Below are 27,350 nucleotides of genomic sequence, written 5' to 3' on the forward strand. Positions count from 1 at the left end.
ATCATGTGTGTGGTTTTATGGAGTTAAAAAAAACAACCCACAACGAATGAGTATTAAATGATCGCGGGGTCTGAAGGCACGAGGGGGACGGGGGGCGCCTGCTGGGGGGGTGTTCATATAAAGAGCGTAGATGGAGCAGTACCTCGAAATGAAATTCGCAAACTCACTGATCCGACTGCAACCCCCACCTTTCATTGTCAGCGTCCGAAAATAGTCTTTGAAATTGCAGTTGTGTCCACACTGGGGTCAAGAGGGTCAGAGGATCGGCTGTTTGGTACTGACGGAACATTCCACAAGCGTTCAACTCTTTTGAACGTTACATTTGAACATTGCACTTTTAAACATTACACATTCTTTCTCTAAATGTTGAACGTGTCAACGGCCTCACAAAGGAACTTTTTTTTTCATACAGATGTTTTCAGCAGATGTGTGGCAGGACCCTGAAGGCACCCAGCTCAAGTTTATGAAGAAATCAGAGAATCCAGAAGTGTGATATGTATGGTTCCCAGGGGCCCCTGGTGGGGGTAACAGGAACCTACTCAGGAAGACGCATGGAATGCGCCGCCAACATAAAGATTATTTGCACATATGAATGTGGAAAGATCTGCATTTATGCTTGAAGAATTTATGGAAGAATAAACTCTTTCCCACTGAGACAAAAGCACACAAACAGAAATATTTATGTACTGAAGTTTCCAGAACTGGCCATGCTTAATCTGGTATACAAATGGATATAAATATGGATCATGTAATATAACGTGGGTGTGATGTGACCCACAGGCTTTGCGTGTCATATGCCTGACAAAGTATTGTTTTGAAATGTTAAATAATGCATTGTAGATATAATTTTGGATGTGAAAGCTATAATTATTTAATGATTTCTTCTTCAAAATGATATATTGGCACATCATTGCATTGGTTGTCTGGCTGATGTTACTCTGTATGTGAAGATAAATGGTTTATTTGAATATTCCTTTTACGTAGGATACACTTTATTTTGTACTAATTAATGGTGATGAAAATTCAACCTTTTTTGGGATCAATATGTAAGAATAATGAATACATTTGTAGCAGAAGTTGGTCAAGAAATAAGACGTGGAAAGGATGATATATTTTTTACTTATATATATTAGACTTAAAATAAAAAAATTATGTTCTGTTTTTGTCATACGAGCAGCTCTTATTACTGTTCAGGCTTTTCCTTGATTTTCTGGAACTCCTGCGATGTTCTCAGTATTATTTTGACCTTTAAAGTATTACATTTTATTGAGTATTGTTTTAATTGTTTAAGCGCTTTGTGACCCTGGTCTGGAAAAGCACTATATAAATAAAAATTACTTACTTACTTACTAATAATACAAAGAATATATACAATACCATTAATACTTCTACCAATATTAGTATATATATTTTTTTTTTACCATCAAACCGTTTAAACTACTATAAAACAATATATATTTACTGTAAATACTCGGATAACTGATGTTCATTTTAATTTTTTTTTTTGGGTGTAACAGTTTTTGAAGGAAAAGGAAAAGCAGTTCATGGGAATTGAGCTGCTTGGCAGGGGTTCAGAAATCTCTCCGTTCTACTTGCAAAGTTTCATACCTGAAGCGTATTCGATGGAACATTCATTCTTGCTTATTTTGTTTCTTCCGCATCCTTTTCCGAGTGTCAAGGTCACGTGTTGTATTTTCTTCTTCTTTTTTTTTTTTTACCTGCCGCGTACTTTGGCGCGCCCCCGACGCCGTCCGCGCGAAAACCTTCCCCTCGCCGCCTCTGATTGGCTGCCGCTCCACCCACCGCTCACCCGCTCCTCTCTTGAAGACTCTCGCGTCTCTTCCTCCTCGCCGAGTCTGGGACTTGGACAACGCAGCGGACGGAGCGATGGCAGCTACTCACGGCGAGTACCGAGGCTACCTGCGGAACGCGGACGACATGGAAGCCGGACACCAGCGCTGCCACGCCGGCCACGGCTCGGAGACCACGTACCGGCCGCTCCTGTTCGGGACCCTCGCGGTTATGGGATTGCTTCAGGTGGCGTCCAGCGTGGCGATCCTGCTGCACCTGACGGGTTACCTGCAGGAGGTAAGACCCTCGTTTGTCAACATTAAACTAGTTTTTTCCACAGAGTAGATTTGAAGCAAAAAAAAACAGAGATGACAGACGAGATAATTCACTTCCCTGAGGGGGGAACCCTTGAGATTAACTACTTTTTTTTCTGCTTGGTTGGTTTGAATTACTTTAACGATTATAAACACTTCAGTTCAGGGCCGGGTCTAGACAGGCATGTATGAGTGGGCAGCCACAAATCTTGAGGGGGCATTGTGCTGTTACTTACTTACTTACATGTCAGTTTGAGGGGGCACAACATTTATTTGAGGGGGCCAGGCCCCCTCTTGCCCCTGCCTAGACCCGGCCCTGCTTCAGGTGTCACACGTTCTTTGGATAAAAAGGGCATGTTTACTCACGCGCTAGCAAAACAGATTAAGAACGACTTGACAACGAAAATACATTTGAACAAGAAGTGTGTAATTGTTTCTTCAAATAAAAAAAAGCAATAGCTTGGTAATAAAAACAAAATGTTAATTCTATTGGTCGGATGTTTGGTTTTGCTTGTGTCAATAATTAAATTTAATAAAAGAAAGAGGAATTTATTAGGTTAGATTAGATAGGACAGGTTATATTACCTTGTAATTCGTTTATTAAACTGTTAAGTATGATGGATGGAATATTTACACCTTCAATTGGCTAAACATGGAGCGTACACAACCCGACTTAAGACTGTATGACAAGCAGTCACATGTGCAAGTGATCCAACATGCTAATACAATTTTATAACACCTGTTGATAACAGTTTTCCGCAAAACCAAGTGGAAAAACTAGCTTAAAACTAGCTTAAAACAAACAATGCATGTTTTTTTTTTAATGAAACGAGATCAGCTGGTATAAATATACAAACACTCCAATTTTTAACTACAACAATTGAGTTTTTTTTTTTAATATTAAAAATGTCAAAAGGTTTAATAAAGTTTGAAATATTCAAAAAAAGCTGATGTTGAACATAAAGTGCATCACAAACTGGGTCAGTCAACAGAGCACCTGATCACAGTAGGTAATAAAATCTATCTTTATTGGGACATATTGGAGAATGTTTAAGTCTCAATGACTCATATACATCAAGACAAATACGTCATAGATAACAGTCTAGTCATTATCATGACGCTTGTATGACTTTTTTTCAGGTCAAATCAAATTCAAGTCTTTTCTTTTTCACTGTTCACAGTTTATGAAGTTTAAAAAAATCTTGTGGCCACAATGGTGGCGGTCGAAACATCTTACCATCCCAAAGCTCTGTACCTACAAGAGTTTCTGGTTGCGTTTGTGGTGCGTTTCACTTGTCGTCAGAATTCAAAGTTGTTACCAGACCTCCAAGAATACCAAGTGGAATCCCACTCGTGTCAAATGGTTGACGACATGAATCCCGACCGAGCATTAAAATTCCCATGTGTCTGGGGTTAGTTCAGATTTTTGGTGGTGTCGAACACACCTTCTTTTACTGCTGGAAATGTTCAATCCGAAAATTCAAATCATTCCAACAATGCTTGAATGAAGACGGCTAACATTGCTAAGACAATGTTCTATTTTCGTCAGTTTAAGAGATAATTAAAGATGAAAATGTGCACTTCTCGAGTCACTATATGGCCGATGATGCGAGTCACCTGAAGGGGTCGGTAAAGCACACTAAACTGTAAAAATAAGCAGCGGGTTGCAGGATAAATGAGGTCACGTGTCGGAGGATGTGGAGGGTCCACTATGCCACACCGCGTCTATAAACAAGCTGTATTTAAATCCTAAAAGAGACGGTTCATAAAAAGAGAGCAATCGATGACACAAGAGTTTATTGCGTTTGACAACCAGCATTTCCTGCGGTGGTTTGGTGGTAATGCATGCTGGGTTACCCGCTGCCACACCCTCCCAGCCATAAACTGCTGACCCATAAAAGTACAACCATCTTGCAAACATACAGAGCTAAAGCCTACGTGAGGTGTTTCCCGACGGCATTGAGTCCAAATCATTTTTTTTAAGAGAGGAACGAAGCTACTGGAGATGAGGCGGCAAAAGTTGATTGATTGTAACGAGGGTTGCTTAAACAACATGAACGGTTGTTTTCATTAAAAGGACTTTATTTTATTATTATTGTAGGCGTCAGCAAGATTCAGAAGTCATCTAGAAGTCTGACTGCCAGACTAGAAATCATTATATTCCTTCAGAGAAGGAAGGAAGTTGATGTTTGGACATATTTTGGTTTCAAAATAAATGAAAGCAGTTACGACTTCGCCAACAGTCATGTGGTCTGTAGATTCTGCAACATCAGAGTCAAGTACTTGGACGATACAAACGTATCCTTGTTACTAAAGCATCATAATAGTTCATATTATTACCCCTGTATCTTGACACGCGTCAGATTTTCGTCACGCTTATTCCGAAGTGTTTATGACGGCTAAGGTTATGGGGAGATGATAAAGAAAAATGCTTTAAAGTAAAGACTAAGGAGGTTATGTGATGGTCCGCATTTGCCGCCTGTTACCAAAATAATTAAAGCATATGCAATTCTATGGTTTTGGGGTTTTTTTCAAGTTCCATCTGTATCCAGTACTGTTTTAAAGAATTTGTCATTTCCTTGTATGACTTCTAGCTGGTGCTGGTCAAAAAAAAAAATGAGCTAAGTAAGCTTTGTAAAGCCTTTAGAACCGGGTAATGTCTCTGGTGGTCTTAAGGAAAAGGTGCTTCGCTAAAACTCGTATAAGTTTTCTGTAGAGTGATTTGAAATGTAGACCTTGGCTGAAGTATGCCCTATGTCAGTGCTTTTCTAAATGCAACTTTATTTATCTTTTAAAACTCACTGTAAACATTTCAGCCACCATTTTCTGACAAGATACCTCGACTCCGCCGGGTCAATAGATTCCTCGTCTCAACTGTCGTGCGCTTTCTCAGAAACCTGTTCTGTCAAGTAAAAGTTACCTCTGCTGACATTTTCTGTTGTGGTTTCCCATCAAATACCTTCTTAGAGGCTTCTGGAAAAGCTTCTACAATCTGATAAGGTTTCTGTCACCATGGCAACACAGAAGCAAATACTCGCCTCACAGGATGTCTTGTTTGTAAAATACAGATGTTTTCACTCGAGTCTGTGCAGTTCTTCATGCGCATGTTTACATGTCGTGTGGGGGTAATTTGTAATTTATACGCGTCATCATAAACTGTAAACTTTGGAGGAGAAAAAAGATGGCTCTGCTTACTCTCCAAAGAGTTTGGAGGCAACAAGTCTGCCTGAGTTCAGGCAGAGTTTTCAGCATTTTCTTGTTGCTGTTGAAACCATTAGGTGTGTTTGTTTCCATCAACTATTTGTGCGTTAAACACTTGTTTGGTTTGAATAAAGGCCAGTTTTTACACATCACATTCCGTTCAGTACATTGAATAACGTGACTGAAAAAGTGATGAACGTGTTTACCGAAAAAGCAGATTCATGTTTATGCTTATAAGATCATTTATTTTCAAAAATATATATTAAAGAAAATGGAAGTCGGGTATAGTGAGAACTGTGGGCTACTTTCAGCTCTTTGACTCCATTTATGTGGCCCTTATAGGGTCTTGGTTAACCCATGAAAAAATGTTAACAATATACATTTTCCTCATAATTGCGTTGTTCATTTATAGTTTAATTCTAAGTAATATTTTTTTTGGTTCTCCTTTATTCCAACTTTTTATTCCCATTTCTTAAGCCTTTCCTTCAAAATAAAATTGAAAGCGCTGTGATTTATATTTAATAAAAGATATTATACAATACATTTTTATATTTTATTATGCGTCATTCCCCCCTTCAATTTTTGGCCCTTGTTTTCCTCCTCCCTTTATTTGTTTGGCTTGAAATACTTACATAACTTTTTCTTTCTCCTTTGGTTAAAGTAATACAATTGAAAGCCAACATATGCCCAGAAATAAGCTTAAACGGCAGCTGGAGCTAGCTGCATCCTCTCGTCCTCAGTCATCATTTAAGATCCTGCAGGATTTCATAGTTCATTTGGGTGCGGAGAATGTAATGATTGCTGCCATCTAGTGGCTGGAAGTTTCATTTAAAACACCAAATGATAACTTAATTGAAAACGTGTATATGATAAATATAAAATATGATTTGAAAGCCAGAAAAACAAATGAATAAACAATTGATTCAGTGCTGTGGAATATCGATATAGCATGATGCCAAAAACTGAATCTATATACAGTATCAATATTCTTTTCACACCCCTAAATAATAAATAAATAAATGGGTAGGAAATATACACTCCATGCATGCATGGATGGACAATCCACGTGCTTCATCAAATGTAATACATTTGATGCATATTCCCATTCCAGTCGGGTTAGAACTTGTGTTTCGAAGCCTTAACATTTAAGGCTCATCTAGAGAAATGGCTGAAGATAATGTTCATTGTTCAACTTTTGACTCTGCATGTCATCCTTCTTATATAGTCATGGCAAGAGTCATGGATAAAAAGCAAATGTTCAAGAATCATAAATAATAATTCCTTCATCTTGGGATATTGAAATGTAGACAGAATAGATAATGTACAAACGTGTATGTAGTTTACAACATTTAAAACATCCGTTATAACTGCATAACTACTTGAAATGAACTCTTTGAACTCTTAGATTGCACAATGTTCTGCCCGCTCTGGGAAAACCAGTTGATCTGTTCTCATATTGAATAATTAGAAAGATCTGCTGTCAATGAAATTATTTTCATTAAAGTGAAGTACTCCAGGTAAATATCACAAGCACATCCAGAGCGCACACAGTCTCCGGTCTACACTTGAAGAGCTTTCGTCGAGGTTTCAAAGCAAGACTAAGACGACCAAGCCTCAGTCGCTACATTAAAATGCACATACATTTTTGCCTTTAACTCGATCACTCAACCCTTAGACACATGAGGGTAGAATATGACTGTAGTTTTGAATTATGGATGAACTATCACTTTGATGTATTAGACACATTTCTTAAGAATTCACACCTGTCCTCTAAAACACAAGAGTCATCTATACTAAAAAATACTTTGCTGGTAACTGTAAAAGTGGGCACAATTATTTTCTGGTAATGAACAGTCTTACAAAAGTGGTGGCGTTATGTTATTTGTTTTTAATCCAATCTTGTTTATATTGAATCAATAGATTACTGGTGCAGCAGATCAAAACACCCTGAAGCAGCTCATAAGAATGTCACCTTTTTATTGTTCATATGAATATATTTAGATCCTGTATATACGTTTATGCTATAAAGTCATAGCTAGCAGCAAGATTAAGCACTTAAGGTTACATTTGATGCACGTCTTCACCCAGAAAGATTGCCAGGGGCCTGAGGGCACATGGAGTTTGAAAAAAACAAAACAATTAGTGTTTTAAGTGATCTTGGATCCTTCAGCAAGAAAAGATAATCTACTTAAATACTTTGACATCGATAAGGATTTATATAAGCCGGGATTAATTGTGTAATGACTTTTCTCAGAAGTAAGACTGTATAACTTATGATACTTCAGCTCTAGTTCAAACATGTTGAGGCAAAAATATCGCTTGATGGGTTCATCAATGCCGTTTTCATCACTCCAATATGTCAATGCGTTGAACTCTGCACAACCCTGGCTACCTTCTTTCCTTCAAGTCAAAAAGTGTCACAACATTATATGAAATATATAAAGTTAATATCAAGAGTCACTTTTACACACTTGTTCTAATATATTATTTTATTAGGTTTTTTATTAGGTTTTATTTAGGTTAGGATTGTACATTTGACATGGCTAGTGCCCAGACTCAAACTGTACTAAGTGAAAGACGATTGGCATGAAAAGCAAATACACTGAGGATGAGGAGCATCAGTAATTGTTAATAAATTTCTTTACATAGCACATAGAGTTTGAAAAGATAAAGAACAATTAGTCTTTCAAGTGATCTTGGATCCGTCAGTAAGAAAAGAAAATCGATCAATCTCCAGGATGACTGAGGACAAGAGGATACAGCTTGCTGCTTTTAAAGCTGATGTTTGAGATTTTTTTTTCCTTTCAGGTCTATCGATTCAAATAAAATAACTCAAACGAGCTGTCACTAAAATCCAAAGACCGATCCATATTATATATATTATATTTGACAGGCATGTCTTTGTAACACTATAACTGCAACGGTTTGTCAAAACAACAGGAAGATCCATTGAAGTGTGGCAAAAAAAAGAAATCCGAGTTCTTCCCTTGCCTTAAGGGATTGACACTTGTCCCAGTGAGGATTGACGTGCATGTGAAACTATTAGACTTCTAGATCCTTACTCAAATGAGAAAAACGTTATCTAACAGGTTCTCTTCTCTTTTTTTCCCTCCAGGTAGACTTGACCAATGCCCCACATCGACACATTGAGGTGAGTCGGACACAACAAGCCACCATCAACACATGACATTCTGATGTATCGGATAAATGAGAAAACATTTACCTGAGCATGATTGTTTCTAAATATACAAATGCAACTTGTACTACAGAAAGTCAAAGAAGTAGTCCATGTTTTAATGAACAAGTAAAATAAATGTATATTAGGAGTGTGAGACAATTGGGCAATCAATACACCAATATTTATTGTTTTTATCTAATCATTGCTCTATCGAACAGCAATGTATTGTTTATTTTATTCAAAATATATGGCTCTGCTTACGCTGCAAAGAGTTTGGAGCCATGTTTTCATAGCTCTTAAGATTTATATTTCCATAAAAAGTGTGTAAAATAAAAATAAACTTTTTTTTTTTTTTTTTACAATTAACATTATCTGCGTTTGTTCATTTTGGTGTTGCAATTAAACTTCTGACAGCTAGATGGCTGCACTCGTTACATCCTCCAAGGCTAACCATAAAATCCTGTGGGGATGTTGTTGCAATTCAACTTCCGTAGTCTACTGCAATTAAGGGAACGATGAAATCCTTGAGATGACTTAGGACGAGAGGATACAGCCGGTTCCAGCCGCTATCAAAGCTAATGTTTGGACAAAGTTTCCCTTTTAATTCTGTTAATTCAACCAAAAGAGAGTGAAACGATCACAGGATGTCACTAAAATTCACATTAGATTTTAGAAAAATTATACTTGCATCACAAGATTAGTGTAAAGCTTAAGCCCTAATATATATATTATATGTAATAATACTTTAAAATCAACTGATTGACAGATATTCCAGTTTGAATAGTAAAGAAGGTTTTACCACAATGCAACACTTCCACACCATCCAACGGTGGAGTGAGCTGAACACTCGTCAAGTGTGGGAAGCCTTCAGGGGGCTTCAGTGTTTTAACATGGAGTCTGATATTGCGATTGACTTCAACATCTGACACATGACAGTGATAAATTAACTTCTTCATCGGATGACATGCTTGATCTAAAGAGCTGGTTGAATGAAGCTCTTTCAGCCCTCTGAGCTTTTTGAAAATAAGTATTGGTATAATCTGGAGATTTAATATACATTTTTCGTAGTTTTTTGTAGCGATGCATGAAAAACAAGCAGCCCTCTCATTCACTCTACCATTTATTTGACAACAAAAGTGCTTCACACAGCACTGTCGCTGAGCCTCACCTGTCTCAGTCGTAAAGGAACAGTAACACGCACGAGAGATCTTACAGTATTTTACTTTAGTTTCTTCAAAAATACCATTTTAATTTGATCAGAAATGCAAAAAAATTATAATGATAACTAGTCTGTCTTAAATGAGGGAAAACGTGTATTAAATTAAATGTGTAAAAATCACAGCAATGCATGTTGCAGTCTAATTGTAGTTATACTGGATAAAAACAGATGTACTTTTTTACCACGAAAATCCACCTTGCCCCCACTTTTGGGACCTGAACCAGCAGTTGAGAATCAAATGGAGTAGTTGACAGTTTTCAGTGCCGCAAATTTTAAATATTATACATGTATGGGTTAAATAGGTTTGCTACAAAAACTACATTATCTTTAAGAGGAAAGATATCTAATCTTCACATTATCACTATTTTCATCATCTTATTAAAGTGATCTGCTCTCACTGAAAATGGATTGATTTTACACCATCCAGTTAGCGTTATCTAATTCTAATTGTTTTACCACTTTCTCTCAAAATAAGAATCTGTGTACAACAAAGCTGTTAAGAAAGACCTATACCTAAGACAATAAATCCTCTCAGAGTCACAGAATGCTTTGGATAAGAATATAGTTATAAACAAACTTCACTCATTTTCTACTTGCCCTCATGTCAACTCAGGGTTGGGATTATTTTCAGAGTAGTCGACATGAGGAGTGAGTAGAGTAGTAGTAGGGTGATGAGTGATGTTTTTACCTTTTGTTTATAGTTAATATACTAATAGCATAAAGCTAAACAAAGTAATTAATCCTTATATGGCACCCTATTTTATTTTTGAAGTCAAAACAGTTTTGTGCTGCTCTAATTGTTGTTTAACTGCGGCAACAAATGTAAAAGGAAGTAAAATAGTGAACTTTACATCTCACTCAACACCTTTTCAAGATCTTTGATGGGGTTTTTTTTCCAGTTGAAAATCCTTAAAGAAGATTTGTAGAAGTGATAATTTTCAGAATGGTACTGCAGATTATTGATAAAGTATTGCTCAATACTCTCCAGAAACGAACCCAGAGCACAACAATAAATGACTTCAGAGGGGAAACCCGTTGTTTCGGCATTCCAATAAATAGAATGAACTTCTTTCAGACGGTTAACAAAGGACAGATTAACTCCCTAAATGAGAAATGAGTCACTCTATGGCAACAAAAAAAACTAGTTTTAATTAAAAGCAGATCCTTTGTGATCAAAGGTGGCAAATTCTTAATTGTTGAAGCAACATTTTCCACACCATTTCTTCGGGAAATCCCTTCCTAATTTTTGGCACATGTTCTACTTTGTGGAAACCAAAACACGTCGAGGAAGTGAAACAACACAGAGTAAAAGACAGGCTTTATTCTGCTCGAGTCAAGTTTCCCCATGATGGTTCAGTGTCCTTTGAAAAGATGTATTTGTGTTTTCCCGGGGTGTCTCTTACATAAACCACACAAAACGTTCCCGACTGTGGGGCTCAAGGTCCAAGTCTCTATCCTGTGGAGCGGAGTCAGTCGTGCTGGGAACTTAATGATGTGTCAGAGTGACAGCTCAACTAAGCTCTTGCTCTCTGGTGTGTAGTTCAGCGCTGGTTCCGCTCCACGGTTCAGCTTCGTGGCTCGCTTTGATGTCGGGCGGGATGTGCCTTGGATTGAAGGAGTAAAGCCAAAATGCATACGCGTCTTTCAATGTTTCGCAAGGATTATTTGGAGTCAAACAAGAATTTGTGTTGGAAGATGCCATGATCGTGATAAAAACAAATCTCTGCAGATCTACAAGGCATGAGATAAATCAGACTAAATGAAAAAAAAAGTTTTCAATAACAAGATGCATTGAAAAAACTGTCCTGACAACTGTTTTACGTTAACAGGTAAGAAAATCAATTACAATTTAGTAAGTCACAAAAAAGTAATATATATTTTTTTTTAAATTGAATTTTATTGAACAATGACAACTATAATAAAGAAAATCGCACATGAAAAAGGGAAACCCACAAGGTAATGAGACGTTTGTACTGGTAAAATGGTGGAATTAAACCTTCGTGTTCGCTGTATTTAACTGTGTTTCTTCTACAAGGCTTTATCCATGGTTGGAAGTTTTTGTAACTTACACAGATCCTGTTGTGAAATTCAACATTGCAGCCACTGTAGATGACGTCCATGTTGACTCTGTCATTTCTGGAGAAATTTCGACTTTTGTCATTTGTATTTTAAAATGGTCGATAATAATGGTACTTTTATATTTTAGGTGAGGCGACAGAATGAACTATGATTCCGATACATACGTCATCTTACTGATATATCGGTGCATCCTCCCTTGACCTTCTGTGACTGATGACAAACCATAAACATTATACTTTCACTCCAAATTATTCTCATAGTCTTCAGCAAATAAGCAACTGGCCATACATTTATTATTGGGGAAACATCAACAATAAAGTCATAAATACAAAACAATTAAGATAAATCCTCAAACGAACAACATGAAATACCGTCGTTGTAGTTACAGAGAAAAGGTGTTGTTGGGTCTAGTTCCCTTACTTCTACAGATGTTGAAGATCTGGTTTACTCTGCTGCAAGGCATCTGATTTGATCTGGTGTAGTTCTCCTCCTCCTGCCTCCTCTTTCAACTTGTTAACATTCTCTTTAGCAATAACCTCCACAAGAACCTGTGAATTGGGTCTGTGAGTAACCTTGTCTGGAGAACTTCAGTTTTTATTACTATTTTGCCTCCAGACAATTGTTAATAAAGAAAAAAAAACGTGTGTATTCATAAATGCAAATATAAATGTACCAATTGTTGCAAAAATGGTGCAGTGGAACTCACGTGACCAGGTTCACCTTTTTATGGATAATTGAACTTTTTAAAACATTTTTACGTACAGATCAAATGTAGATAAAAAGGATTTATCTTCTATCAGTGTTCAACTGAGAAGAGAACATGTCTGCATTTTGCAATCACAAGTTCTTGCAAGCACTATCAAGTCTCTTTTGGATGCATTTTAAGGAAAATTGTTGTTTTGATGTGTTACATTTTAACACAGTTTTGCAGTTCTCAAAGCTGCTGCAACTTAAATACCTCCCTGACATTTTGGTTTTCTAAACAAACTAAATTAGTGGTAGAGTAGAAATACTCGGGGCCAACAGGGAGAACGTTTACAAATTCTATTGTATCCTTTAAAATAAATTGTTTACAGGCTGCACATTTCGTCTGAGTGTAATTGCTACTATACTCATTCAGTTTATTTTGAGATATCCATGTTCTCTCTCAGTAGAACAAAGTCTATTTTGGATAGTACTCTTGGTCGAGGGACACTGCAATATACTTTTTAGGCATACCTAAGATAGTTACTCCATGGGAACTTGCACTTAAACATGTTAAAACCGATATCCATCGTCAATTCTCACGTCATGTCACGTATGAAACGTCTTTCATAGGTTGGCAAGTGGTGGTGAAGTATGGACCCTGGAGGTCAGTCTCTTGTCGACATTACATTTTAGCTGAACAAGGGTTAGCATTCCCTTGGGTGTTTTCAGCAGCAGATTTACATTACACTGCTCTTGGCCATGTCTGAGTCGAAACTGAACTCCTGAACATGTAAATCTTCGTTTTAACATGTTTTTACTCACAGTCTTAACATCATAACCCATAATGGTTAGTAGGTGCAAAAATATCAACGAACCAAGTTCCACAGAGGATAAATCACCTGCAGATCGGAAAAGTACCTTCGGCCAAAACAAAGCATGTGTCAGGTCAAGGCTCAAGGGCAAAATCTGGCCAGCCAACTCATTATTTGCGGCCCTTAAGGGATTTTGAGCATCTAGTTAGATTTTAAAAAGAGGGAGATAACCACCTACATGTAGATTTTTAATCTACTCAAATCGCATTCTGTTTAGACAAATAATATAGAAGGGTCAGTCACAGACTGCTCTGTTAATATTGTATTTTTTTGGTACCCGACTATAACTTCCATGCCTTGCGTGGTTGTGTTCAATATTCCTGATCTACAACAAAGGTGATGTAAAGTTTAAATAGGTAGGACTGGGTATCGAACAAAATGCTTCAGTAGCACCAACTATAGAAATATGCTCTGCATTTTGTTGCAAAGTTTTGGTTCCCATGCGTGATCAAAACTTTAAATGTGTCTTTTATTCAGGCAGTGAACATCAGATTAATTTGTCACGTGTTAAAGTGTTCCTTTGTCTGTTTGGAATACATTTTTTTTAATTAATTTTGTCTGTGATAAAACAGCTTAGAGAGGAAATGTACTGAAGCAACAATTGAACTATTAAACTCAAAGATTTGTAGTGTCATACGTCTTACGTTTTAATTGTGTTTTATAATCGAGTATGGTTCAGGAAACTGTGTCACAATAAAGGTATCAGTAAACGTACCGGGGAAAATATTCCATGGATACCCAGCCCCCTACTCAGGGTGGCAACATCACTAGCACTTATTGTCATCATTCTGACAGTATTCCTTCTGGTTTTGAAACTGCAAAATAAAAATGTAAATGAAGAAGAATTAGCACAGTGTTGGTCATTTATTGTCAGTCATTTCAAGAAACTATTTAACTACATCATCTGTTTAAACCACCCTTGTCTGAATGGTTTATGAATGGTTGCCAATGTTTTTAGTCTCCGAACTCTGAACCTTTTGAACCCCTTCTTTCGCATCTTCATCAGTTTGACTGATGTTCTTTTTCTCAAATCAAGAGTTAGACAAGAACTTGGAACAAAATTACATTTTGATAAACAACTATCTTGCCGGCATCAATGGAGCATGTTGTGACAACATTCAGATCCCTTACCAGCTCCTCAAGCATAATCATCCCTTGCAACTTCTTATTGATGATCAAGCCATTGTGTAATGTACAGCGCTCAAGCTTCTATGATATGCCAAAAGTTTTTATCTGCTGCAAATCCATTACCATGTCACAATCACGCTTGGCATTTATATTTAATCACTTTCACTTGTGCATGTCGAAAAGAAAGTGCTCAGTATCGATAGAAAAATGATACCTCTACCCAACAACCAGTTTGAGATCAATGCTTTTTTCCCCAATAACCGTTTGAGAAGACACATTTTAACGAAAAAGGGATAGTACAAAGCTCAAGTTTAATTTATCGGCTTTGGTAAATTTCCACTCCAAGCCGTTTAATTAACACTTGTTAACAAGTAAAAAAAATCTCTAATTTTTACTGCCTTCGTCACTTATTGGTTAATCTTCAGAAAAAAATCCCCAAACAATCATGTTTTGATCAGCGCTGGGTACAGAAACTTGGCAACAAAAGACAAAGCATGTTTTGACTCTGTACTCGATACAAAAATGTTCAGTACAGGTGCCAAAAAAAAATTCAAGTTTTCTTACCCAACCTCAATCTTTAATTGTTAAAATTTTACTCTATACTTTTTGGCATGGTAGGGCAAAGCCGAGCTAGTAAAATACATGTTTGTTTGTTCCTAGCTAGTGGTACTGACATTGATTCTACTTCATATATGTACATGCTTTGTTATTGAACATTGCAGAAAAAACATTGACTTGACAATCATTCATGTATTCTAAGCTTTCCAATACATTAAGTATCTTAGCAGTTGTATATAGAAAACACGGCAATGGCAACCCAAACTTAAATGCCCAGAATTGGGGTGTGGTGCCATCTCTGCAGGAGCTGGGGACTATTTGGCATCGTAGCTATGCACTTACTTGTAAACCCTGTTGTGGAAAAAAAAAAAAGCCATGTATATACGTGTTGTCTGAGGAGGACCGCCTGGTCTGGATTCTGGACAGGAGGTCAAGAGGGGCTGTAAATAGTTTTGCACTCTGGCCTTCCAGATTCATTCTTTGCCAAAAGGAAAGGTTACACTCAGCTGGAGGCAACTAGTCACACTGTCCAACCCAAAGTTCAACTACAGCTGTCAAAACTACATGTCACGAAGTCACAAAACATCAGTAGTGGTCAGAAATGACAAAAACTATATTCTCGCAGCCCGGAAAGGTCAATATAATCATGTTCATCATTAATGTCTTTTTCTTATGTGGCGGACACTTACAACGGGTTTGCCCGACATCAAGCCGACTGACTATGACAATGGTGAATGAGTTTTCCTTGTTTTCTTCAGGAAGTGCAGACCGAGCCAGTGCTGAATGCTCTGAGGGACACGAGGAAAAGCAGACGCTGCAAAAACCCAAAAGAACCGTCTGCTCATCTACCAATCAGAACACACCAGGAGTTGTCTAAAAGTGAGTGACAATTATAAACTTTCATTTTTGATTTAAATATTTTATTTATTATTTGTCAGAGCAACTTTGCACTGTATATCTGGAAATGGAGCAGCAGTAACAAATCAATAAAATCTCGATCATTTTATAACTAAAACAATGTCTAAATGATGTTTATAAGATAGACAATGGACGTAGACACCCAACCCATAATTGCAATAGAACTCACCCCGCCATGCACAGTCAATTTCCCTAAAATTTCTTACACATGTTGACTTTTTTTGGACTTGCTACCATTCACATTTGGACATTTTTAAGACCTAACAGAATAAAGATTCTTACTCTGCTGAGTCACTGCTTGGCTGCTTTCAGTTCAATTTTTGCATAAATGTTTTTAATCAGGTTATTCTGGAAAAAATAAAATCAGAATAAATGATAATTAATCTCGTCAGTTGTAGCCCAATTCCAAAGAAGGATTTGGGCGTAAAAAATGTACTTTTATAGATGATGAATCATTAATCTCAGCACTCTTCAGGACCTGTTTAATAGTTTATATATTTGTGTTGATGCCTGAAGACTTTTGAAACTGAGCCATTGAGCAAGCACAGTGAGCCAATTGATCACAGGCCATTGCACTGGAGGCAGTCGGTACATCTGCTTTTATTAGCGAGACTGTGTGGATCTCCTTTTAAACAATTGCAAAGGATGTTGCCAATGGGTCAACACAGTACAACTGGTTGTCCCTCCGATTTGAACATAGGGATTAATGAATCAGCATGGTGCTAGGATCAAGTCTTGATGAGAACTGTTCTCTTTAGATCTCCTGTTGTGCAATGAATTTGGCACCTGCAGTCCACATGCGGTGGGGAAGTTGCAGGTTCCAGGTTTCTTTCTGTCTTGGTATAGCTTTTCTTTTGTATCATTTTGAGTGTTTCACACTACAAAAACCCAGGTCAGGGTCAAAGTCCTTTTTTTTCTCCAAATGTAAACACAAACAATTTAGACTTTGGACACATTACTCAAGTTAACATGATATTTTACCCAAAGCACAACTCAACAGTGGACACACCAGCAAGGGTTTGCTGGTTGTCTACCTAATGGAACACAATTCTGAACATACTTTTTAGCAGAATAAAACAAGTGTGGGTGGTGAAACAGCCTTCAGCCCTTCTGGACCTGGTGTGTTTTGCATGCCAAGGGAATCATATGCTTGGCCTGGCTGATGTGGGTAGTAACCTTTTTTTGTGAGCCTCTTCAGGCTCACACTGATCTTACTGATGTCACCTTTTTTTTCTTTACTTTTTGTCTCTTGGGTAACAGAAGAATAAGCTTTTATTTGGCTTAAATCTTGGTCTGGTTGCGACACTTTGTATTCGATTAGCAGTGAGTGACAAATGGCTGCACTCGGATAAATGAAACTAGGGAAGTAGGGAAGAACCAGCCTTTCAACTTATAATCAGCATTATGTAAATATAAACTAATTTTGAGCCTAGCCTAATGTTACTGTCGTTGCTCTACAGAAGGCGAGCCAAAGGCCATCACCATCGACTGGGACGAGGAGCACGGATATCGACACAGGATAGACTACCTAAAGGGGAAAATGCTGGTAATGGAGTCAGGCTTGTACTACATCTACGCAAAGACCTGCTTCCGCTACTACAAGTACGTAGCAGAGGACCCCAGTCAGGCGGGTACGTCGCCTGTGGACGTCAGTAACGCACAGCTGATTCAGTATGTGTACTACGAGAGCATCAAAAAGAACAGCAAAGCTACATTGCTCATGAAGACCGGCAGCACCATGCGCTGGAACAACACCAGCTACAACATGTACTGCGCCCAGCAGGGACGAGGAGTCCGACTAGAGGAGGGGGACGCCTTGTACGTCAACGTGTCCAATGCTTGGATGTTGGATCTCGAGGGAGAAGGGACGTATTTCGGTGCCATAAAACTAGGTAACTGAGACCCTCACATGAGTGGAGTGGACATGCTACTGAACATTATTGAACAAGAAACCACTGATAGTGATTTTTAATTGGTGTAAATATGGAAGATGTATGTCAAGAAAGTGTTTTATTGTGCATAAATCCTGTTGTTATGTTTCTTCACCGAATAGCCTTTAAGTGTTAAGAGAAGTCCGCTCTGCTAGAGCAAAGCAAAACCACACAACTTTATCCAAACAGCACTGGATTTCTTGTTAAAACGTGTGGTTTACATTAAAAAATATGACTTGCATTTCCCTTCATACGACAACATTAGAGACCCAAGCACATAATTGTGTGTATGCACTAATTAAGAAAACCACAAGAAGCTAGTGAGGATGTGTGTTGGCAGGAAGTTAATTTATCATGGAAACATTGCAGCCGGTCATCTGTTTGTACTTAGCAGGTTATCACAGCATTAAAAACAACACCACCACTCTGCAGCACGACTGCGAATTTCACAAATGTTTTTACTGGAAACATCGTTGTTGGTGCGAATGTGCAGGCAAAAGATCGTCCACGCTGTAAGTATCTCATCGCTACAGTTCAGACAGAGCAGTCGAAATCCTGATTTATCGGACCCTCAAGATCTCAGAGGAACCACTGAAGTGTAATTCCACGAAAATACTCTGACATTGTTTATGAATCATCAGCTCCAGTTGGAAATAGAGAAGGCCCAGACTGTGCTCCAGAAACTTTTTTGTACAAACACATTTGTCAGCTTCAGTGTTGACAAATAAATGACAAAGTTGTTGAAAACTGACATCTGTTGATCGTGTAAATGGCAAATAAGACAGATAGCTGGACTGTCTGTCCACAAATATAGACGCGTGTCTTTTTTAACCAAAGGAACCAAATAGATTTTGGTTCATTATAACTTAATTTTTTTGTTTTTCATTTGGCTCGTCTGTGAGGTAAATGGGGAATATGCACTATGTATTTATTTATTAGCTATCAGAGAAACAGACGGGTCATTGTTCAAGTGACTATACGGCTGTAAAAAAAATCATTTATGTCTGTGTGTGACATTCAGTACCTGGCACTTAGAGTAATTAGTACACATGCTTTTTTTTGTCATGTAAACACAGGGGCTATTGTTTAAATTCCATATTTATATATCTTGATTTTTGACAATTCTGTGTGCACTTGCCTAGCCAAAAGCAATAGATTGTAAGATTGTAGCATACGTGTCAATTTTCTGCTCTCCTTTTTCTCCCAATTCCGTGTCTATTTATGTTTGTATATTTTTTAATAAAAACTACTTTTGTAACTGTGTGTCCGTCTTGAGGCTTACTCTGAACCACAAACTGTTAAAAATGTATTTACAGCTGTGTGAAATTAAGTCAACTTTGTGATTTTCCTTTTAATAGTATTGCAATAAACGAATAACGGCTTCATATTTCATGCTTTCCTTTATAAATGCAGAATCAACTATTTGGTTGCATCCCTTTGTTTGACCTGTGACACACTTGCATCCTGTTGTTCAGGGTGTCCCCCACCTCTCGCCCAAAGACGCTGGGAAAAAACTGGTCAAGATTTACAACCATTCAACATTCAAGGGCAGCTTGTCAACTAGTAGCCAAATAAACGTTGCTGCTGTGGGTGTAACAAGATCCTAGTAGCTAAAGATGATGGCTGGATAAGTCACGCTCTTAGGTTTGCGTTAGTAGGAATCTGAGGGGAAGGGAAAAATGGGGAAAAACAGTGGGGAGAGAGAAAAGAGAATAAGATTATCGGGCTTACAAGAAGATGAAATTGTGGATATCATCTTATATAATATGTATCTTAATATATTATACAAAAAATTGGACCCATAAACATTTTTTTGGGGGTGGTCTCTGCCTTCCCTCGCCCCCCTTACAATTGGTGAAATATCACCTTACTTGGTATATAATGTATATGTATTCAATTCCCATGAAAATTGGATGCACTTGAGTTTTCATACGGGTTCACTTCCCCCCTGTGTGTTCTTTTTCCTTTGACAAGAGTACCCCATCCCCCTAAAACCTTCACTGAGAGATATTTTTCGATTTTCAAGATATTGTCTGATCTGAACATCTACCAAATTTTGTGGACTATAAGGTGCACCTGAAATCCTTAATTTTCTCAAAAATCGGCAGCGACGTCTGAAAAGTTGGACTTTGACTTCCTAATCTGCAACATTATATTTGGGCCTACAGGTCACCTTGACCCTGATAAACACGAGGGGTCAAACCAATGTTTTTCAATCTTAAGATCCTATTGTGAAACATGTAAACTTTCCTTCATCTCCTGTTGATGGATCGCCTAAGATGTGGAATGCAAAAAAAATGCCTTTTTCGTCAAAGATCCGTTTGAGAATTCTACATTCATGTCATTTTAAATACTGGCTGAAAAGTTTCATATACCACAGAACTTTCTTATTGCGCCACATGATATCATCCTTATGTGCATGCTTCCCCTCATTACAACCCCGAAAACCTTTTGGATTTCATTTGGAAAAAGTATACTCCCTTGTTAGCACACATGATACAAAGCACATGGATAACCTCAGGAACGAGTATCATTTCTAGAAATTCAGTTTTAAATTCATTTCTGATGATTAATCTTAACAGCAACAAACTTCTGCAACACTTGCCTTATTCAGTGTCTCACTAGTGCTAAATCTAAACAATATTTTTAAAAAGATTGTAGCAATTATCACATTACTGGCAAGGCGTTTTATTTTATTTCAATGAAAAGCTTCAAACTGTCCAACTTTTACACGGTGGTTAAATGTTAATAATCCAACATCTGCCTTTGGAGAAGATTTGATACGCCACAAGGGGAAAGAAAAGCAGCTTTTATAAGATATGGCAGCCGATATAATTGTTTTTGGATTAAAGTGGCAACGATCTCTCAATATCACGGAATTTTGTTTATTTCATTACTGTGTACATAATGATTTTTTTGGTCTACCTATCGTCTCTTTGTTTCCCAGCTGATTATCATTTCCTAAACTTTGTTTGTTTTTACGTCTCACAGAATTGTATTTTGTGGTGCAATAATGTTTTTTTAAAGGGAAGGCGTTTAATGTGCCTAATAATCCGGTGCATCCCATGTATGAAACTATACCAGTTTATTAACATTGCACCTTATAATGCCTTGCGATTCGTTCTCTGAAAAAAGCCGCATAAGACGTCAGTCAGTCCAGTCACGCCAGGTCAAGTTTTAAGTACCCCGAGGATTGAATGTTTCTTACGTAGATATAAAAGTAGCTCACATATGGAGGCAGTCTCTTGGGTCAAGGTAGATCTGAACTAAAAATGTTGATTTGAGTTCTTTGATAAGACATTGATCTGGCACCATACAAGTATTCTGGAATAGTCGTGATGAAAAGCAGAAAAACCAAGAAGACAGGAGTTCGTTAAAATAGATATTCCCTGAGCAGAGGCAGAAATCTGGTCTGTGCAATTTCAAAATGTTTGAAGAGGCGGCAACGACACCACAAGAATTCCAGGAATGGTCAATAACCGTATTCACAATAGGCAACTAGTACTCACGGATAACCAGCATAACTTAAAGACTTGTCGATGAGGTGTGATAATGACCGCGTATTGACTTGTTCATTATGCAATGACTAATTTTCGAGTGTCACCACAGTTGGTTAACCTGAAACTGAGGTTACTTGAACACACACTAAACAAAGATGATTCTGCTCTAATGACAGAGAGCGATGGTATGTTGTTAGAAAATCAAGGTTGGGGTTAAAGTCGATACAGTTGTGCTGTAACCAGAGTAACGGGCCACCCTGCCTGCTCCATTGTTATCTTCTGCCATTTGATAATCCGTCAAATCTTTTGGAAATTTTTACACCTCCAAAAACAGTGAAGTCATACTTCCCAGTGCCGCTCCTTTCACACACAAAAAAAAGTTGTGCAGCTGATTTACTGGATGTGAAGACCAAACTTAAGGTGTAGCAAACTCTGGACACCATTTCTGGTGTCGCCAGCGTAGCCTGTAGTGGGTACTGAAAATAAAACCCCGTATCTAGGCCAGATCTGTGCTATTGTCTGCACTGGGGCGTTCACCAGCATCTGGTCATTAATGGCTCGGTTTCACACGTTGGTGCCGCCTGCACAGACCTCACACAGCCTTCAGCTCATTGTTTAAATGTTGAAGTTTGAAATAAAATCTTAGGTTTTGGGATGTCATTTGGCAGAGATCTCCATGTGGCTGAATAGCTTTTGATATTTGATTCACTTCCAATGACCTGCATTGTGAAAGGTGGTAGAGGGGTTTGCAAGTGACAAGTCATGTTTTTCCAAGATGGTATCAAAGTGTATTTTAACTGGATTCAAAATAGAAGCCTTTGGTATTATGAGCTCATTGGGGTAAGATTGTCCCAGGCGGTTCTTTTATCTGCTGGTATTCAATTAAAATGGCAGATATGTTTGGATTCTTTTCCGTTTTTAAGAATATTGAAATATTTGTAAGTTCAGAAATGGAAAAGGAATCTTGACCTAACCCCTCCAATGTGGTGAGTATTGTGAGAGGAATATTTTTCTATATGGCTATTTAGTGTATTGACACATCTCCAAGCCACTTGTTAGTTTGACCAGAGATCCAGAGAGCTTTTTGTAAGCAAAAACATACCTTGGGTATCAGCTTGAACTATGAGTTAAGAGTAAAATGTTGCAATATAATAAGCCAGAATAAAGAATAACACACATGCTAGTCTGTAAGTTGGTACAGGATCTTCTTGGAGACAAGGACAGGACAAGATAGAACAGAACCAGCTTTAACATAATGAGAAAATGTATTCACAGAATTAAGAGACTTAAGCTTAAGGTGACGTTTGATTGCATATTTTATAATGTTTAATTCTGCAACCTCAACTGGTTTTTAATTAATTAATTTGTAAAAATTAACAAAAATAATCAAAAAACACACATTTCAAATATATTCCCTCACAAAAGGACAAATCATCGTCTCCATGGAAACCATGTCGAAAATATACAAATGTTGGCCAGTATTTCTCAAGCAATCTAAAAAAGCGTCATGAGAAATTAAATTACAAACGTGTCTAGTCCAGGCAGGCCCTGTGTGTTGCTGCTGCCTCCAGGTTGATATTTGAGAATGGGACCCAAAAGATGTGTAAGACCGAAGTGTGTGTGGTTCCATGAATAGGAAATGCCTGGGGCTCCTCTTAGAGAGTGCCTTGTGAGATATTGAAGCGATTAAATATTTAATGCTTGGAAATGACATGACAACCTTTTTTTAGCAACCCATTTATAATTGGACTTTACTTGGAATGATTTAATAAAAAGGGTGGTGATGAACGCATCGACCTTGTTTTCAAGGAAACCAAAAATTAGCTTTGCGTTTCATGTTACTACTGTTCATGTCAGAACTGGTGCTTCTAAACAGAGGAATTTGTAATCATCCCTAGTGACAATGCTTCTAAAAAAAAAAAACTAGTGCTGAGAATGATTGAGAATTTGGAGGAGAGGTAAAAATAGTGCGTCTTTAAAAAGGGTACTGTATGTACACAGGGAAATATTGTCATGAAATTATATTCCTTAAGGGAAGAGTACAATTGCTATGATATACTGTAACATAACAACAAGCTTGTCTGTGGTCTACGATCGTCTCGTGGGAAGTTTTTTTTTGGTTTCTTGCATTCAAGAAATATAATGAACTTTGTATTTAGCTATTCTCCGGAGGGCTATTGCTCACTTATCGCCGAAATACTGAGAAAGTATATCACACGTAAATCACAAACAATTGTTGCGAAACCTCAACCTCAACTGCAGAGCATCTTAAGGTCAGGCTTACATAGCAAAACCAAGAATGTAAACAGTGTACTTGAATAATGAGCCATGTTTATAAAGATTTCTCAATTCTTGGAACTGAAAAGAGATTAGTTCAAATGTGTTGTGTTTGTAAACAAAGTGATTGACACGTAATTAACACGCACCATGATGGTTTCATGAACTCTGTCACATAATAGAGGCCGACTTGTTCCCTCAAAAGGTTTATATCAAAAGAGAAAAACAGCAGAATTCAATTCCATGGCAGTATATATTTGAATAAATGGGGAAAGAAAAAAAAACTGCTGACAAGTATTTCTCATGCCTGCCAAATGTTTTAAGGATTTGTAGAAGGATCTCAGGAAAACTGTTTTAGATTCTTCAAAGCTAAATCCCTTTGAGTCAGAGAAAAGGAGGAGCTGTTGGTAAAGGAAAACAAAGCAAGTTGGAAAGCATATCTGGGTATTTTCCCCCAATAACAGACTCCAAAGGCATCAGTATAGAAATGATTACCATTAGTGAGCGATGGGTGCTTAAGCTTTATGAGGGCTCTGCGGTCTGAAGGAAATAGAGCTCCGAGAACTCAGTTTTACAAAGCAGCTGGGGGGGCTTTGTTATGTGCACTCCCGTTGCTTACACACTGGCACTATCGATGCACCAATTTGTGCCCACACGCCTACACACAAATACACAAATGCACACAGAGACAGGCTGTGCTTAGTCAGCATGGCTGGCTATTTTCACAGGCTGCTCTTTTGTCTTGAGCACAATTCCGCTTTTGATGTCTGCCGTTTTAACCACTTGGCTAATGCTAATATTAGTGTTATTAAAAGAATAACAGAGTGAGATTTACAGGTTAGGCCCTAGACGCATGGGCGTGAGATACGAGGAGGGTTCTTACAGGAACAGGGCAAGCTCATTTCCTGCAAGAGCTGTCAGTAAAAGGTGTGTGCCAGTCTCCGTTGTGAATAGCAACAATGTTTACTGCGAGATGAAATATCTAACTGGCCGTTAACTGAGAAGCCTGGTTTGTACCGCCATTGTACTTTGTTTAAATGTAAGGCCTTAATACAAGATGGCAAATATTAAGTAAAAAAAACAAAAAAAACATTGTCCATTTGATTTGAACCTAAATGGTACGTTGTTATTGGACGTCTGTGCTCATCACACACTGTACATAATGAATGTTCATGCAAGTGCAAATGTGCACTATGACACTAGGTTGTAGTTCAAATATTCGACTTTGTGGATGTGTAATCGGACTCTCGGCCACATGTCATGGATATTCGGGTGAAGATTCTTTCTGTAGCCATTATCACAATGATCCAAAAGATTAGATACCATCGGAGTCATCTCCGGACAGCGAGTTGGCTCCGATGGTGGGTAGTTTTCTTTGGCAAGTTGTTGCTTCTCGGTCTTGAGAGAAGATGGTTCATGATCATGACGTCTGATAAGGATGGCCATGGACATCTGCCATTGGTGGGAGAACACAGGAGACGCCGAGGACAGCATGTCTCTTAACTTCCCTGGAATTGCTCAAGCCCCCCCAGGAAAGAGCCAGACAATAGCTGGGGAGAGGAAAGTCGGGACTACGTGCTGAAGCTGTTGCCCCCCTTGACCCGACCCTGGATAAAGTGATCGACGATGAGACGCGACAAGGCTTCAGGCGTTCAAGCTTCCAGAGAAATCTGCAATTTCCTTATCGTTCCGTCTTCACCCACTAAGATGTAAATGTAAAAATGCATGCGCAAACATGTCGGCGACTTAACTCCTCAAGCTAGGCAAGTGACATTAATGGATTATCAGAAGGTATAGTTTATAAACCCCAAATGCCAGCACAACATAATTCAATTGTTGTGGGGGCTAAGTGTCTATCCCAGGTAATTTGGGAAAGAGGCAGGGGACACCCTGAATAGTCAACAGAGCACACATTACCTAGAGTAAACCCATGCATTTCATTGATTGTAATTTATCGGTATGGATTGTGTGACTATACAAGATAACAAACTTTGGAGTGCACACACACAAAACCGCATTTTGAGAATCATTGAATCTGGAGCCTGATTTTTCCTTCTGAAAAATTGCAGGTTGTTTATTTTTTCTTCTGCAATCTTCAAAATCGATCTGCAAATTGCAGACTGCAGACGGGTATTTCGAACACTGTAATGGCTACAGAAAGAAAGGAAACCATGTGTAGTTTGAATTTAGGGGTATACCCTTTGGATTGAACGGCGTCCCCCATACACAACATGTGCATCGTCTACTACACACTTGAACACAAATGTGAAACGGAATCATCATTCAAGTCATTCACACTAGATTATGCCAAAGTACTGTCAACATCTAAACCCCAAACCAATATAGTTTTCCAGACTTTTCCAGAAACAACCGAAACACTTCAGGCCTCTGACACGCCGTCATGTCTTTCACTCTTCAATAGTTTTTTTCAATCCCATAAGGTTTCACTTTACATCCTTAACAGATCGTGTCAGAGATAAAAAAGGCTGATCCAGAAGCTCAAATGACAGGTCACAGGTAGAGTGTTCCGCTACAGTATTACTAGGCTTATCAAAACAAGCTAGTCCAGTTGGAAGTAATAAAATTCACCGATTAGTTGAGTTGGCTTTATCATTCTGCAACCAGATAAAACTCATAAAATCATTCTTCACACTCATGACAAGGTTCTGGGACGAGACTTTTTTTGGCTCAAAATCCTGGAAAAATCTTACATTATGCAAGTTAAACGTCCAGAAATTAGCAACATTTGGGTCAAATCTGTGCCAATATCACTAGCCTAGATAACATGACTGGCAGCCAGTTATCGCAGGTGTTCGTGAGCCAAACCACCTTTGTTAGTACTTTTCAGTAATTCTTGCCTCTGGATTTTGTAGATGTTTTGAATTAAGAGGAGGCCTGAGGCCAGACCAAGGATTAGGTGAAGAGATAAAGTCTTATTTATGGCATTTAGTAGAATTTCAGAGACTTCAAAGTTTTAAGTCACTTTAAATTATGTCATCCTAACACGAGGTTAATAAAAAATTGATTCAGTGGTGGCCTTGGGGCAACACAGAGCATTAGCGGCAGTGGTTGGAATCCAAAAAAGTAAATGAAATTTACATTTAAAAAACATTCAGTATCTAGATTATTATTTTGACCAGCCCAAAACATTTGAGTACCTTGAACTTTCCTGTATAATCAATCTGTAAAATGTATGAAGATCTATTCCTAACTTTTTGTTTATTAACAAACAAATGCCAGCAAAAACATAACCTCCTTGGCAGGGAAAACTAAACATAACATCTTTGGCAGAGGTAGTAAAAAAACACAACAAATAAACAATCCTGTGTCCCAAATGAATAACGTGGAGAAACACAAGCCGTCATGGACAAAAATAATGTTTTGAATGTACGATAACTCATAGTAGTTGTGACTTAGAATGACAAATGCAAGGTACAACATGTACACGCTTCTTCTCATCAAACAAGCCACAGAGTTAAATTTAGAAGCAAGCTGGCTTCTATAGTAGACAGGAAACTGCTCAACACCTTTTCCTGGAAACACCTTTTTCTAGCAAACTGCTTTCTTGGCTTGAGATTCAAAACTGCAATGTTGTTTAGATTATTGTTACCATAAGTTCTTGTCCCTCTGTTGCTTTCCCGGACAAAAAAAAGAAGGTGAAAGCTCCTCTGTAGAGGAAAGTCTTGTTAAAGGTCAA

The 27,350-nt window shown here is 38.0% G+C and overlaps 1 protein-coding gene across 1 annotated transcript; it reads left to right on the forward strand.

The window, feature by feature from the left end:
• Positions 1 to 1,741: 1,741 nt before the first annotated feature.
• On the forward strand, positions 1,742 to 18,623 carry tnfsf11 (TNF superfamily member 11). The gene is made up of 4 exons (XM_087803987.1): positions 1,742 to 2,088; positions 8,422 to 8,457; positions 15,786 to 15,906; positions 17,406 to 18,623. Exons 1-4 carry the CDS (start codon positions 1,888 to 1,890, stop codon positions 17,843 to 17,845), a joined length of 798 nt encoding a protein of 265 aa, XP_087660113.1. The 5' UTR covers positions 1,742 to 1,887; the 3' UTR covers positions 17,846 to 18,623.
• The last annotated feature ends 8,727 nt before the right edge of the window (positions 18,624 to 27,350 follow it).

This window comes from Callionymus lyra, chromosome 12 (assembly GCF_982586985.1).
Source record: "Callionymus lyra chromosome 12, fCalLyr1.hap1.1, whole genome shotgun sequence".
Classification (NCBI taxonomy): domain Eukaryota; kingdom Metazoa; phylum Chordata; class Actinopteri; order Syngnathiformes; family Callionymidae; genus Callionymus; species Callionymus lyra.

Coding starts and splice junctions, on each gene's coding strand:
- tnfsf11 (XM_087803987.1), top strand. CDS start 1,888: ATGGCAGCTACTCACGGCGAGTACCGAGGCTACCTGCGGAACGCGGAC. Junction 2,089..8,421: donor TGACGGGTTACCTGCAGGAG/GTAAGACCCTCG, acceptor TTTTCCCTCCAG/GTAGACTTGACCAATGCCCC. Junction 15,907..17,405: donor ACACCAGGAGTTGTCTAAAA/GTGAGTGACAAT, acceptor GTTGCTCTACAG/AAGGCGAGCCAAAGGCCATC.